At 41.5% G+C, this 17,159-nt stretch overlaps 1 protein-coding gene across 1 annotated transcript in view; it reads right to left on the bottom strand.

The window, feature by feature from the left end:
* Positions 1-13,799, bottom strand: part of MICU3 (mitochondrial calcium uptake family, member 3) — a 156,395-nt gene extending 142,596 nt beyond the window's left edge. The window contains exon 1 of the mRNA XM_006893555.1: positions 13,387-13,799. Within this exon, the coding sequence (XP_006893617.1) occupies positions 13,387-13,770 (384 nt within the window). The 5' untranslated portion in view covers positions 13,771-13,799. The remainder of the gene's footprint in view (positions 1-13,386) is intronic.
* Positions 13,800-17,159: the final 3,360 nt, after the last annotated feature.

The raw sequence follows: 17,159 nt of genomic DNA on the forward strand, positions 1-17,159 counted from the left end.
TCCTTAATTTCCTGTTTTTTTCTTTTCACCTTGGCTTCTCAATGCTCCAGTGAAATATTCAGAGTCTCTTCTGAAATCTATCTCAGTCTTTATTTTATTCCTCCTCTGTCTTTGTAATGATCTATTCTTGATATCCTCCCATAGCTTATCTGGTCTTCACTTATTAGTGTTCAAGGCCTCAAATCTGTTCCTGAGATGATTTTTAAATTTAAGTGGGATAGGCTTATAGTCAAGTTTTGGTTCCTGATTTAACCTTCTTTATCTTTAGTATGAATATGCATATGAGTAGTTGATAGTCTGTTTCACAATCAGCTCCTGGTCTAGTTTTCACAGCTGATATTCAGCTTCTCCAACAATTCTTTCCCTAAAAGGATTTTTCCTAAATGCTGGTCAATTAACTCAAGAGAACTGGTAGAAGCGTGAGAAATTAGCAACAGTGCGAAATGACAGGCATCACAAAAGTGACTTGAGGCATAAGCCAAAGGTTGGCTGGGAGTGGGGGGGTGGTGCTGAATGGGATGGAGCAAGCTCACTATAACAACTCAGAGTAAAATTCTAGTTTTAAATTATTTGGTAACGTGGTACTATGGATATTATAGCTGATGTTAGATGGACCTTAGTTGAAAGCAGGGAATACCAGAAGAATGTCTATCTGTGTTTCATTGATCATGCAACAGCATTTGACTGTGTGGATCATAACAAACTGTGGCTGACTCTGAGAAGAATGGGAATCCCAGAACACTTGATGGTGCTAATGAGAAACCTATACTTGGACCAAGAGGCAGTCATCAGAACAGAGCAGGGAAACACTGAGTGGTTCAAAATTGGAAAAAGTTTATGCCAGGGATGTGTCCTATCTCCATACCTTTTTAACCTGTAAGCAGAACAGATTATCCGAGAGGCTGGGCTCTATGAGGAGAAGTGCTGGTGGAAGATCTATTAACAATCAGCATTTTGCAGATGACACAACCATGCTTGCTGAAACTGAGGAGGACCTGAAATGCTTGCTGCAGAGGGTCACAGACTGCAGCCTTCAGTATGGATTGAGGCTCAATGTCAAGAAGACAAAGATTCTCACCACTGGACCAAATGGCAGCATCAGGATGGATGGTGAAGAGATTTGAGATTGTTCACAGCTTTAGTCCGCTTGGCTCCATGGTCAACACTCTTGGCACCAGTAGCCAGGAAATTAAAAGATCTATTGCAATGGGAAAGTCTACTGTTAGGGACCTCTCCAGGGTACTGAAGAGCAATGGTGTTACTCTGGAGACTAAGGTGCATCGGATACAGGCTATGGTCTTTGCAATCACTTGTTATGCATCAGAGAGTTGGACGATGACTAGGGAGGATAGAAGGAGAATTGATGCCTTGGAGCTGTGGTGCTGGAGAAGAGTATAGAATGTACCCTGGACTGCCAAGAAAACAGATTCATCCTTGGAGGCAAGGATTCTGGGGCTTCATCTGACATACTCTGGACACGTTGTAAGGAGGAACAAGTCCTTGGAGTGGGACATCATGCTTGGGAGGGTGGAAGGACGGAGCAAGAGGGGAAGGCCTTCTATGAGGTGGATTGATTCAGTGACTGGGGTAATGGGGATAGGTGTGTCAGAGGCAATGCAATTGGCATAGGACAAAACAGGGTTGAGGGCTATTGTACACAGGGTCACTTTGAGTCGCAAGCAACTCGACGGCACATAACAACAACGTATACTATTGTTATGTGCCATTGAGTCGCTTTCCACTCATAACCAAACTATGCAAAATAGCTCTGAACCCTGCCCTATCCTGAGCCAATCTTGGTGCCTCTGACACACCTGACCCTATTACCACAGTTACTGTGTCAATGCATCTCATCCAGAATCACCATCTCTTATGCTGTCCTACTACCCTTCCAAGCATGATGTGCTTCTCCAAGAACTGGTCCCTCTAGCAACATGACCAAAGTATGTGAGACAGAGCTTAAAAATCCTTGGCCCCCAAGAAGTAGCTCAGTTTTATCCTCTCCAGGAAAGACCTGTTTTTTCTCTTGGCAGGTGTGAATACAAAGAGAAAATAGCTTTCCCCCCAAAACGGTTGTTGCTGTTGTTATTATGTGCCGTCGAGTTCGCTTGCGACTCATAGTGACCCTATGTACAACATCCCTAAACTCCGCTCTGTCCTGTGCCAATTGCACCATCTCCAATACACCCATCCCAATTGCCCCAGTCACTGAATCAATCCAACTCATAGAGGGTCTTCCCCTCCTGCGCTGTCCCTCCACCCTCCCAAGCATGATGTCCCTCTCCAAAGACCGGTCCTCCTTACAACATGTCCAAAGTATGTTAGACGGAGCCTCAGAATCCTTGCCTCCAAGGAGCCGCCCGGTTTGACCCTTTCCAGGATGAATGTGTTTGTTTTCCTAGTAGTCCATGGTACCCTCAATACTCTTCTCCAGCATCACAGCTCAAAGGCATCAATTCTCCTTCTATCCTCCTTAGTAATTGTCCAACTCTCTGATGCATAACAAGTGATTGCAAAGACCATGGCCTGTATCAGACACACCTTAGTCTCCAGAGAGACACCATTGCTCTTCAGTACTCTGGAGAGGTCCCTAACAGTAGACTTTCCCATGGCAATATGTCTTTTAATTTCCTGGCTACTGGTGCCGAGAGCGATGACTGTAGAGCCAAGCAAACCAAAGCTGTGAACAATCTCAATCTCTTCACCATCCATCCTGATGCTACCAATTGGCCCAGTGGTGAGAATCTTTGTCCTCTTGATATTGAGTGTCAATCCATACTGAAGGCTGCAGTCCTTGACCCTCTGCAGCAAGCACTTCAGGTCCTCCTCAGTTTCTGCAAGCAGGGTTGTGTCATCTGCATATTGCAGACTGTTGATAGATCTTCCACCAATCTTGATCCCACATTCCTCCTCATAGAGCCCAGCCTCCTGGATAATCTGCTCTGCATACAGGTTGAAAAGGTATGGAGATAGGACAAATCCCTGGTGTACGCCCTTCCCAATTTTGAACAATGCAGTGTTTTCCTGCTCTGTTCTGACGACTGCCTCTTGGTCCAAGTATAGGTTTCTCATTAGCAAGATCAAGTGTTCTGGGATTCCCATTCTTCTCAGAGTCAGCCACAGTTTGTTATGATCCACACCGTCAAAAACGCCTTTGCATAGTCAATGAAACACAGACATTCGTTCCTCGGTATTCCCTGCTTTCAACTAAGATCCATCTAACATTAGCTACAATATCCCTAATACCACGACCCCTTCTAAACCCAGTCTGGACTTTTGGCAGTTCTCTGCTGATGTGTTGTTTCAGTCGTTTTTGGATAATCTTCAGTACAATCTTGCTTGCTGTGAAATTAATGAGATTGTTCTATAGTTTCCACACTCTGTTGGGTCACCCTTCTTTGAGATGAGAACAAATATAGATCTCTTCCAGTCAGTTGGCCAAGTAGTTGTTCTCCAGATTTCTTGGCACAACTTGGTGAGCACGTCCAGGGCAGCATCTGTTAGCGGAAATATCTCAATTGGTATACCGTCTATTCTTGGGGCCTTATTTTATTGCTATTTCCTTCAAAGCAGCTTGAACTTCTTCGTTCATTACCATAGGCTCTTGCTCATATGTTGTTTCATGAAATTATCCTGTGTCTGCCAATTCCTTTCAATACAGTGACTCTCAGTATATTCTTTCCATCTTCTTTTAATACTTCCTGGATCATTCAATATTCTAAGGCATTCTTGATTATAGCAACTCGAGGTTTGAATTTGTTCTTCAGTTTCTTGAGCTTAAGAAATGCTGAGCAACTTCAACCCTTTTGATTTTTCTGACTCCAACTCCTTGCACATTTCATTGTAATATTTTACGCCATCCCGTGCTACCTTTTGAAATCTTCTATTCAACTCTTTGGTATCTTGAGTTCTTCCTTGTGCTTTGGCTTGTCTGCGCTCCAGTGTTTGGTCTTCTCTTCCTCTTCTGTCTTTTCAATGACCGTTTGCACTCTTCCTGGATGATACCCTTGATATCCTCCCACAACTCGTCTGGTCTTCTTAGTGTTCAAGGCCTCAAACCTGTTCCTGAGATGATTCTGAAATTCAGGTGGGAGAGACTCAAAGTCATATTTTGGTTCCCATGGACTTAGTTTCATTTTCCTCAGCTTTAGCTTGAACTTGCATATGAGTAGTTGGTGGTCTGTTCCACAATCAGCTCCTGACCTAGTTTTCACAGCTAATATTGAGCTTCTACAGCGGTTCTTTCCACAGATGTAATCAATCTGATTCCTCTGCATACCATCAGGTGAAATCCATGTATATAACCTGCGTTTATGTCTCTTAAAACTGTACTCTGTAAATTCTTAAGAAAGAATTCTACACTGGGATTTCTGTATATGGCTCTACTTCTAACAAGAATTAGGTCAAATGGATAAAATCTGAGAGACTTCTTCTGGCAGAGTGATGTAGGAAATCAAAAGAGGATACACCACTTAGTTTATATTACTACACAATTTTATCTCCAAAGAATTATCTTCAATTTCATGTTATATGACCTTCCTCACCATTTAAATTGTTAGGACTTTCCCCATTTAAGTATCTTGAAAATTCTTCAATATTCTAGAAAAGACTAATTATATCCCAACATTTCACGAAACATTTCCTTAAAAAGAAATTTAGTAGAAAAATGAGGTAATAAAGAACTAAAGAAATTTTGAAACGTCTAGGAAGAAACTAGAGACATAACAATTTTGAACTAAGTGAATTTTGAACCAAGCCGGCTGAGCTTCTTAAAATTAGTAACTCAAAAATTAGATGACATATTTAAAATAGTAAGTAAAATGCTGGGTGAAAGTTTATTGAGTAATCTAGTAGATTTCTCCCCACCCCCAACTCCTCCTGGACAAAAACAAAAAGGCAATTCTAGAACAAAATGTTTTTCTAGTAATTAAAATAATGCTTTAAGACTAAAATGGCAAGGTTCTAAACAGTACCCTGTCAACGTATCTATGTAATATTTAATAAAGTTCAAGGCAATAGTTTATTGAAAATTTTTGGCAAGCAAACTTGCACAATTAAAATAAATACAGTGTCATGTGACTTGGTCTCCTAATGCCTGAATTTTGACCCTGACTAAAGTTTTCCCAATTCTAATGCTATAAATAACTACTTTAACTGTAGAAAATATCAAATAATTTCAAAATGTGGTTATGCTATTTCAATTTGTATCCCTCTTGCAAATAAACATGGGTTTATTAATTTAAAATCAAATATTTATGGTGCAATAGGCACTCCATGCAATGCAAAAGTCAAAGAGTCCAAGACCAGCCAACTAGTAGCTCATCTTGGAGAGTTAACATAAACACAAGCACAAACAGAAAACAGACAAGGGATACATAATTACCCTATAAAGTCATTATCTCCAAGTATAGGGTAAGCAGTGGATTAAGCACTGGACTGTTGATTGAAAGGCAAGAGGTTCAAATCCAGCAGCTACCTTGAAGGAAAAAAATAAAGGCATTTGCTTCCACAAAGATTCACAGCCTTAGAAACCCTGTGGTACAATTCTGCTCTGTCTTTAGGGTTGCTATGAGTTAGAATCAACTAGGTGGCTGTGGGTTTGGTTTAGTGGAACAGATCTGGAAAAGTCTTCAGAAGAAAAAAAACTAAAAGCCAATATATTTAGAACAAGAATCTTCAAGGCTGCGAGAACAAAGCCATATTTACTTATGTTATCACCTCATCAACTCAATTATTCTTATAGCACCTAATGATTAATTTTATTTATAGACTAGACTTATGGTCATTATAATATGTTCTCTAAAGTGGCTTTATAAAGTAAAGTTCTTAGCTGTAGCTTTAAATATCAAAAGAAAAAAATTATACAACTTCAGGAAAATAAAACAAGCATGATAAAAGAAGAAGGGAAAAAAAAGACAGATTTAAATGCCTATTTCTCAAACCTAGCAGACTGACCTCATGGGGTCTTTCAACCTCTTTGTCCCTTTATGCCACAGTAAGGAAATTTTTAAAAAGATAAAACAAAAATGGATAAAGAAAGTGAAAAGAGACTTAAGACTCAAGAAAATTCATAAAATTTCTATAAAATCAAAGAGATAGAGCAGTGGTAATTGACTTAGGGAAGCACAACCACTACCTAGGTATTGTGGAGAAGTCGTCCAATTAGATGCAAGCTAATGTACTCATCAGAACCCCAAGCAGGCTAAAGATTTGAAAAGACAAGAAGTTTTAGATGCAGATTAAGTATAAGGCTGAAAAGACTGGATCAGTTAACCATACATAAGTATATTACCAGCTACTGATAAGGATGCCACAGGACAGGGCAGGGTAAAATCTGCACTTCACAGAGTTGCTAGGAGTCACAGTCATTTTAACAGCACCTAACAGCAATCTCTAGCACACATGGTCTCACACATGTATGCATCTCTATCCAAAATGTTACTGTTCTTCCCATGTGTCACATTCTTGAGAGCTCAATGGTATTTGTGAAAAGCCTTACAAATAATGACACCTTGGAAGTCATTCTAATAAAGAACTTATCTACCTAATGAAGAATATTAAGCTATGATTCTTGTACTAAAAGTATCTGAGTGGCTTTCAGATATAGTGGGGTGTGTGCTAGCCAGTCAGTCTCAGCTGATAGCTGGAACAATGCATGATAACAGAGTATATATATTCCATAGTGTTTTTTTGGCTGTAATTTTATGAGAGCAGACTGCCAGGTCTTTTCTCCTGCAGAGCCACTGATGAGTTTGAACCATTTAGTTGGCAGCTGAGCCCTTAACCTTGTGTCATGATGGCTTCTCTCTCAAATATGGATAGGAATATCCAATATGGATACTTATACATGGAAAGGAAATCACAGATAAGTGAGGAAAGGCTACAAACTCAAACAGAAAGACTAACTCAGGAAAGGTGGCTTACTGGTAAGGGATTGTACTGCCAACCCTAAGACACTTAATTCAAATTCACTAGGTGCTCCAAGGAAGAAGAGAGTGATCTCTGCCAGTACAATTTACAGAATCTGAAAACCCACAGGAGGGCCAGCGATGAGTCAGTTCTGACTCAACAGTATATAATAACAATAATAATGATTAAATCCGGGTAGAGGTGGAGGGTGATCTGGAAGAAACAAAGATAGTTTTAAAAAACCAAACAAAACACCACCAACAAACTTATTCCAAAGAGGTGTTTTTTGGTTTGTTTGTTTTTTAAGATGCTACAGAGTCATTGCTCACTTAACGTGACCTTATACACATTCAGGTGGTAGGTAATCTTTTGGAAGAAGATCATGAGGCCTTATTCCAAAGTACTTATGAGTGGATCCTACCATTATGTAAACCTCTACTTGCACCAGGAGATAGCCATCAGAACAGAGTGAGGAAACACAGCATAGTTCAAAATCAGGAAAGGTGTATATCAGGGATGCATCCTATCTCCATACCTTTTCTATCTATATGTGGAATAGATCATCTGGAGGCTGGACTCTGTGAAGAGGAATGTACCACTAGGATTAGAGGACGACTCACCAACAACCTGCATTATGCAGATGATTACAATCTTGCCTGCTGAAAGTGAGGAGGACCTGAAGCATTTGCTGCAGAAGATAAAAGAATACAGCCTTTAATATACACTGCATCTCAAGGTCAAGAAAATGAACATTCTTACCACTGGACCGACAGGTAGAATCATGATAAGTGGGAAAAAGTTTGAAATTGTCAAGAAAACAAAGATTCTTACCACTGCACTGTTAGACAACATCATGATGGATGGAGAAGAGATTGAAATTGTCAACACCTTCATCTTACTTGGATCCACAATTAACACCCAAGGAAATCAGGAGAGATGCTGTACTGGGAAAGTCTGCAGTTAGGAAACTCTGAAAATTATTGAGGGATAATGATGTCAGTTTCAGGACTAAGGTGTGTCTGATTCAGACCACAGCCTTTCAGACCACTTGCTATGCATCTGAGAGCTGGTCAATGAATAAAAATGACAGAAGAAGAACTGATGGCGAGAAGGAGATGATGCTCACAAAGTTGGAGGGTCGGCAAAGGAGAGGACAACCCTCGACCAGATGATTGATATAGTAACTGCCATAATGGCCTCTAATGTGTCAGAAGTGTGAAGACGGCATAGGATAGGACTGGGTTCAGATCTGTTTTTCATAGGGTTGCTTTGGGTTGTACTTAACAGCATCAAACAACAACAACAACAACAATGGCAAATTAAGCATTAGGATGATTGACATTTTTTGAAAAAATGAGGAGGGATGGAAGATGAAGAGGTGGTTAATGCCCATAAAAATGAACAGAAAAGATAAGAGAATTGGGATAAAGATCAGAAAATTATATTAGACCACTGTCAGGCAATTTAATCGCAAACTGATAACAGTTCTAGGGAGGGGAAAAAAACCCAGAGAAAACCACAAGAGAGGAAACGGTCAAAGAAATAACACAAAATGACAAAGAATGAAGTGTTATAAATTTGCATATTGAAAGAACTTGCAAGTATCTAGTTTGAGAAATGAAGGGGGGAAAATTCTACATCAAGGTTCATGATTGTTAAATTTCTTAATGCCAGGTATAAAGGAATCATAAAAGTGTCAAAGGGAGTTGAAAACTATATACAAAAGAAACAACAATGAAACTATGGTCTTGGGAAAGGTAGAATAGAGACTTTAGCATTATATAACTTTTAAACCAGATGTTGTTGTTATGTGCCACAGAGTTGCTTCCGACTCATAGTGACCAAATGTAAAACAGCTCTGAACCCTGCTCAATCTTGAGCTACTTTTATTAACTCTGATATACCTATCCCCTTTACCCCAGCCATTAAGTCAATTTACCTCATCCAGGGTCTTTTTCTCTTGCGCTGTCCCACCACCCTTCCAAGCATGATATTCCTCTCCAAGGACTGCTCCCCTCTTCCAACATTCCCACAGCATGTCAGAGGGAACTCCAAAATCCTTGCCTCCAAGAAGCACTTCAGTTTTACCCTCTCCGGGACAGACTTGTTAATTCTCTTCACAGTCCATTCAACAGTCAACTCTAGCACCACAACTCAAAGGCTTTTTATTCTTCTTCTAACATCCTTAGTCATTGACCAGCTCTCACAGCAAGAAACCGCAAAGACCATGGCTTGGATGTGGAGCACCTTAGTCTCCAGACTGACATTGTTGGTCTTCAGTACTCTAGAGAAGTCCCTAACAACAGATTTTCCTAATGCAATTCATCTTTCGATTTCCTGGCTGCTGGTACTAAGAGTGCTGATTGTAGAGCCAAGGAAACGGACATTGTTAACAATCTCAGTCTCTTCCAGGTCTATCGCAATGCTGCCAATTGGCCCAGTGGTTAGAATCTTTGTTTTCTTGATGTTGAGCTTCAATCCATATTGAAGGCTTCAGTCTGTGACCTTCTACACCAAATGCCTCAGGTCTTCAGTTTTGGCAAACAAGGTTATGCTATTTGCATAACGCAAGTTGTTGGTAAGTCTTCCTCCAATCCCAATGTCACATTCCTCCTCCTAGAGCCCAGCCTCCTGGCTGATTTGTTCCACATATAAACTGAAAAAGTATGGAGATAGGATGAATCCCTGGTGTACGCTTTTCCTGATTTTTGAACCATGTAGTGTTTCCTTGCTTTGACAACTGCTTCCTGGTCCACGTATAGGTTTCACATAAGTACAGTAGAGTGTTCTGGAATCTATTGAACATGCAACCAAGATACATTAGTAATAATGTCTGACTGGAATGACAAATTTGGGAATAAGAAAGAAAAATCAGTAGTCAGAAAACATGGTCTTGGTGACAGAAATAAGCCTGGTGATACTGATAGAATTCTGTAAAATCAATGACTTATTCATTACACTATTTATGAAAATGCCTTTTATAAGAAACACAAACAACGACTATACACCATAGACCTCACCTGATGCCCTACATAGAAATCAGACTGATTATATACATGGGGAAAATTGTTGGAGAAGTTCAATATCAGCCGTAAAAATTAGGCTGGGTGCCGATTGTGAATCAGACCATCAACTATTTATATGAAAGTTCAAACTGAAGTTAAAGAAAATCAAAATCTACAAGAACCAAAGTTTGACCTTGTGTCTATGCCTCCTGAATTTAAAGACCATCTCAAGAACAGTTTTGAGACCTTTAATATTAATGAGCAAAGACTAGATGAAGTAAATATGTATTAAGAAGTTCTGATTGTACTTAGCTACAAATCAGCAAAGCTGAAAATTAAATCTAACTTACAGAGAGAAAGATGTGGCAACTGGTATCCCTAAAAATTGTATCAACCATGTTAGAATCTATTTTAACTCAGAGTAACCCTCCATTCTGGAAGGAGGAGCGGCATCCATTTCTGAAATGGCTTGCCTCCGGAAACTCTATGTACGAACAGTGCTCAGGCCGTTCATTCATAGGGTCGCTGTGAGTCGTCTACAACTCGACGGCATCAAACAAACAACCCTCCATTGGGTTTCTGTGCACCATTTAGTCAGTAGTCCAACATAAATGCACTATGCCATTAGGGTTCCCTGGAAATCCCAGAGGGTCACAAGCTGGAATGGACACAAAGGCTTAAAGAAATAGATAAGTAAGTAAACTAAGTGAATAAAATAAATCTAAAATTTACTGAAGCTGAATATACAGGAGCTATTATAGATTGTCTCCCCAGAGAAGAAATGTTTAAATCCTAACCCTTGTCTGAAACGGGGTTTTTGAAGATAATATCTATTAACAAGAGATCATACCAAAGTAAATTGCCATCTGGTGGCCTGGTCAATAGAGAGTTGTGCTGCAAACCAAAGGCAAACAGTTCAAATCCACCAGCTGCTCTATGGGAGAAAGATGAGCAATCTTCTCCCGCCCAATCTGCAGGCTCTGAAAATCTGCTGGAGGGTCAGCTATGAGTCAGTTCTGATTTAATGGTAATTAGTTTGAGTTTGGTTTTCATCTAATCTGAGTGATGTCTTTATACATGAGACTCATTCATTGCTGTTGAGTCAATTCTGACTCAAAACTGACTCCACAACACACAGGTGAAAAAGCCATGGGAGTATAATGCATAGCTACGAGCCAAAGAACACATGGGGCATTGGAGCTGAGAGAATCAATAATCTTCCCCTACAGTCTCTGTAGAGAACAAGGCTGTACCGACACTGTGAATCTGGACTATTAGTCAATGCATTTCAATTGTTTAAGCCATTCACGTTATGGCAGCCCTAGGAAACAAATACAGATTACATATGTTTTAAATATATTAACTCATTTGCATTTCCTAACACCAGGAAGCCCTTAGAGGGTGGAACATCATGTGTTGGACTGCTAAGTGCCAGTAGTATGAATCTCTTAGCTACTCTGTGAGAAAAAGATTGAGTCAACTACCCTCACGGCAACCCTATGACCAGATGGAAATCTTGCCCTGCCCTATACTATCCTTACAACCTCTGCCATGCTCAAGTCCATTATTGTAGTCACTGTGTCAGTTCATCTGAAAGGATAATAATTTACTCACGATCTAATTTACATCAACTAGTAAGTGATGGAGCCAGGGTTCTAGCTTTCTGATGCTGGTGCTTTAAAACTCAAAAGATACTGTTTCTCATCTTTAGAAGGAAAACAAATTTTTTAAAACAAGAAAATAGAATACTATTTTAATGCTCCCTTTCTTGCAACTATGGTCCTAACAACTTTATTTGATTAAAAGTCCTGATCTGGTCAGTCAGGACAAATGCCTAAAGCTATTCCTCCTTAAACCATGCAGATGATGAGCTCACTGGAGTGAGAGTTCACTCAGAAGAACCCGGGGTCTATAATTTTTTAAAAATTAGCTACTTAAACTCCTAAAGGGCTTTCTCCCTCAACCCCCTGCTCTCCTTTCTAAACTGGTCCTGGTGATATGACCCTCAACAAAGAAGGGTGGTGAGAAGGACCATTCTGCTATCAACAAAGTAGTGACCAGAGAGTAAACCATCAACATTCACAAGCACATCCATAAAGGTGGGCTTGAAGGATGCCCTTGAGGCACTCAAGGAAATCTGGAAATTTGCCATGGAGATGGGAATACCAGAAGTTTGCAGTGATACCAGGCTTAACAAAGCCACCTAGATCAAAGAAATAATGTCCCATACTGTATCCGTGTATAGTTGTTCAGAAAACATAAGGAGGATGAAGATTCCCCAGACAAGTTGTATACACTGGTTACCTATGTACCTGTCACAACTTTGAAAAATCTACAGTCAATGTGGATGAAAATGAACAGCTGATTATTAAAGTTATAAAACTGTCAAAATTTAAAAAAAATAATCATAAAGAGCACCATTCTACTCTGACATACACAGGACTCTTATGGAATGACATTTTTAAGCCACAAAAGTACACATGCTTTGGGCTGGTAGAATACAAAGATTAACGGTACCAGAGGCAGTATTTTAAATATTCATTGTAAAATAGACCTTTATGTTATGTGTTTGTGCTCTGTAGCTTAGGAGTTCCAAAGTAAATTCTCTTAACTGCATTATCAATCCCTAAAAAAAAAACAAAAAAAAACCCAACAAACCAAACACCCTTAGATCGCTGATCACTGTACACCTATGCAAAGAACGCAGGTTAAAGAAATTTCATCAGTTTTCAAAACTGAATAGCTATTTGCTTTATAAATTACTTTCATCTGCATTTTTCACCCTCCGAGTGTCTCAAGATAAAGGGAGAGAGAGATTACATTTCAATGGTTTTTTCTTTTTCTCTTTTCTAAGTTACATCTTCATTCAGCTTTAGCATTTCTTGCCTTAAGATACAATATAGTGGCTTCTGAAAACCTCAGGCGACTGTTTAAAAACCCCTCCTACACCATTGGGCCTCCTAGACTATTAGTTCTTCTGCTCAGATGAGGAACTTCTTTCTTTCCATTATGCAGACCTATCATCATAGTCAATTTGATGGCGACGGCATCTAACAACAATATCGACCCTAATTTCTGTTCATCAAGCTCCTTATTCTTTTCTGAGAATGGGTTTGTTTACCTAGGATTTTGTGATTAATGGTTTGGTTTATTAAAGGTGCTGCCTACAGCAACCTTCCAATTCCTGACGCATCAATGACAGCATCATCTGTACTTTCCCAAACACTTGGTAACCAATTGCCAGGCCTACAAGGACTAGTTCTCGTTCACGGGGGTCCGAGACTGCTGCTACAGAGCTTACACAGCGGTAACCTCCTATGTCCAGTGTCACAGTGATTAGTAACAGGCGCCATCAGGAAGGATGTCACACCATTCAATGCCCTCACTGTGCTCAGGTGCAGCACCAGGCGACCGTCCCCTTCAAGTGTCACCTGCCGGCCCGTCCCCGGCGCGCACGCGCTCATGCACATACCGTCTCCTTGGCAGCAGCAACGGGGATGGGGAGCAGTCCCCGGCTGGGAGGAGAGTCCTCCGGCTCTCCTGTCGGGCTCTCCGATGGGTGCCCCGGAGCGGACACGGATTCGACCCTGGGGTCCCCATATAGCTGATAACACAGCAGACCGACCAGACCCCCACCGGCCGCCGCCGCGATGCTCAACTCCCCCCAGCGCCGCCGCCGCCTCCAAGCCGCCTCAGCTACAGCCCCCTCTTCCTCTTCCTTGCAGGAGAAAGGCCGGCTAGCAGGGTTGGGAGCTATCCCCACAGGCCGCCCCCAATGTCCAGGCGAGGGCTGGTGCGGGGAAAGCGGAGGCGAGAGCCGCGGCGGCGGCCAAAGTAACCTTCGCAGCGCAGCCATAGCTGCAGCCGCCAGCACTAGAGCTTGAAAGGGGCGGGGGTGGAGTCGAGGTGGGAGGGAGCCGCCGAAACCTCGCGAGATGTCGACTGCAGCATGGTTTGGACTGGCCGCCTTAGGAGAGCGGACCCTGCGGACACGGGGCTTCTGTACTGCTGGGGCGTTTTTGTGCGAGGTTATCGGGTGTCTCGGCCCGGGGAGGGCTGCTTCTGGTCCCCGCAGTCCCAGCTCAAGCCCGCGGTCATAAATAAGTGCACTTGCACCCAGTGGCACCTGCTTGTGCGGGAACCCAACACCACGGAGTACAGCCGAGTCAGCAGAACCCGCGGTGCGGAGCTCTGTGGCACCCACTGATAGGACGGTCGGCCCCTGTGGTTTTTTCAGGGCTCGTCTCCCCAATAAATGTTTTAACTGTGCAATAGCAGCTTCTAGACTTGAGAGAAGGGAGCACAGTGAATGCTGCTTGTTTTGTGTTTTAGTTACCGTTTAATATTTTTAGGATCATGAGCATATTTAAAGCAATTAGCAAAGAGCTATCTAGTATGTGAAACTGTGATTGTTTTCTTCTTAATTAAGAAAATGGAATATATCCTCACATGGAGGATGGCTGTTGGCATGCCAACTCAAAGGTAAAAGGTTCTAAACTACCAGCAACTCCGCTGTAGAAAGATGGGCGGTCTCTCATGCAATTTTCAGCCTCTGAAAACCCATTAGAGAATCGGCTATGAAATCTGTTCCAACTCTACAGTAATAAGTTTAGTTGTTATGATGTTAGGTGCCATTTAGTCAGAAACAACAACTAGCCGACCAGAGACAATAAATCACTGTATCCTGTGCCAATCGCATTGCCTCTGACACACCCATCCCGATTACCCCAGTCACTGAATAAATCCATCTCATAGAGGGTCTTCCCCTCCTGCACTGTCCCTCCACCCTACCAAGCATAACGTCCCTCTCCAAGGACTTGTCTTTCCTTACAACATGTCCAAAGTATGTCAGACGAAGCCCCAGAATCCTTGCCTCCAAGAAGTAGCCTGGTTTAACCCTCTCCAGGATGAATCCGTTTGTTTTCTTGGCAGTCCAGGGTATATTCAATACTCTTCTCCAGCACCACAGCTAAAAGGCATCAATTCTCCTTCTATCCTCCCTAGTCATTGTCCAACTCTGATGCATAACAAGTCATTGCAAAGACCATGGCCTGTATCAGGCACACCTTAGTCTCCAAAGACACCGTTGCTCTTGAGTACTTTAGAGAGGTTCCTAACAGCAGACTTTCCCATTGCAATATGTTTTTTTTATTTCCTGGCTGCTGGTGCCAAGAGTGTTGACCGTGGAGCCAAGCAAACTGAAGCTGTGAACAATCTCAATCTCTTCGCCATCCATCCTGATGCTACCAATTGGTCCAGTGGTGAGAATCTTTGTCTTCTTGACATTGAGCCTCAGTCCATACTGAAGGCTGCAGCCCTTGACCCTCTGCAGCAAGTGCATGAAGTCCTCCTCAGTTCCGGCAAGCAGGGTTGTGTCATCTGCATAACACAGATTGTTAATAGATCTTCCACCAATCCTGATGCCACAATTCTCCTCATAGAGCCCAGCCTCCAGGATAATCTGCTCTGCATACATGTTGAAAAGGTATGGAGATAGGACACATCCCTGGCTTACACCCTTCCCAATTTTGAACCTTGAATGCATGTTTATTAAATTATGGGAAGAAGGCTGTTACTTACTGTAGATGCAAGGGAGGTTTACAGCTTTGGAAGCCCAGTGAAAGGTTGCCATGAGTCAGAATCAACTCCATAGTTGTTTTGATAATACTGGAATCTCCTTTCATGTCATCATTGGCCTGGTCCTGCTTGAGCCTTCCACGGGGTATAGGCCTGTTGATCCTCTGGCGAGTGCCAGCACAGCCATGTCAAAGGTCAGTGACTTGACCAGCTATATTTCCCATTATGTTCTTACAAATTATACTAATAACACCAATCAAACTGTTCAGTCCTACACACTTGACAATAACATTTAAAGACAAACAGTAGTCTCACTCTGATCATTACTCCTTTCCATTCTGAATTACATGATGTCCAGGGTCTGCTCTGATAATGTCTTAGTGTCTGTTTCTTGTTGTTTAGGGTCTTCAAATGCCTCTGGTCTCTACCTTCCATTTATCAGCACAGCCTTGTTATGTATTTAGAAGCAAGTTTTACAATAAAGTCTCTTACCTGGAAACCAATTTTCCCCCTCAATTTGATATATAATCATTAAAACTTCTGTGATCATAAAAGTCTGTTTTCTGGTGGAGGAGTGCCTTAGAGTTGTATTTACATGAGTGGTCATCCATTTGGAAAAAATGGCAATAGGATGAAAGTCCAAGTCATTGCTGTGAATAGACTTGTAGCTACCCCTCTGGATGGTTTTCCAAAACATTAAAATATACAGGAGGAGATTGCCCATGTTTATTTCTCGGAGCCTCTGGTAGATTCAAATCGCCAGAGAGACTTGACTGAAAAGTCAAGCCCCCTACTGACTGTGTCACCAGAGATTCCAGTCATTACGATAACTAAATAATCTTTTTAAACTTTGGCTTATAATACCCACAAAGTCAAGCATGTGCATATGCCATGATTGATCAATTCCACTTCAAGGTGGAATGCTCACAGAAATAAGTATTTATGTACTGCAAAAGACATAAGAGGAATATGCCAAGCAAAATTATTTATCATTTTCCAAAACCTAAAAATAATTTATAAACCCATCAATATTGGTGTGGATAAAACAATGTGTTATGTTCATACAATTGAATGCTACATAGCAATAAGATTTACTAAATAAACCATGTAATCATGTGATCACTACTCCTCAATAATTTGGAAAGGTCCTGTTTGTACCAAGGGTATTGTGGGTCCAAGCAAGAGGAAACTGTTGACAGTTTCAATCTCCTCTCCTTCCATCAAGACACTACCTATTGGTCCAGTGGAAAGAATCTTTGTTTTCTTGATATTGAGACACAATCCACACTGAAGGTTGCATTCCTTGATCTTCTCAACAAGTGCTTCAAATCCTCCTCACTTTCAGCAAGCACTGTTGTGTCATCTGCATAACACAGGTTATTGATGAGTCTCCCTCCAATCCTGATGCCACATTCCTCTTCATAGAGTCCAGATTCTCAGATGATTTGCTCAGCATATAGATTGAACAGGTATGGAGAAAGAATACAACCCTGACACACTCCCTTCACAATTCCAAACCATGCACTGCTTCCCTGCTCCATTCCGATAACAGCTTCCTGATCCAGGTGCAGGTTCCACGTGAGCACAATCAAGTGCTCTGGGATTCCCATTCTGGTCAATGTCAGCTACAACATGTCATGATCCACACAGTGAAACTCCTTTGCATAG

This window comes from Elephantulus edwardii, unplaced genomic scaffold, assembly GCF_000299155.1.
Source record: "Elephantulus edwardii isolate Elephantulus edwardi_28Jun2011 unplaced genomic scaffold, EleEdw1.0 scaffold00128, whole genome shotgun sequence".
Taxonomy (NCBI): domain Eukaryota; kingdom Metazoa; phylum Chordata; class Mammalia; order Macroscelidea; family Macroscelididae; genus Elephantulus; species Elephantulus edwardii.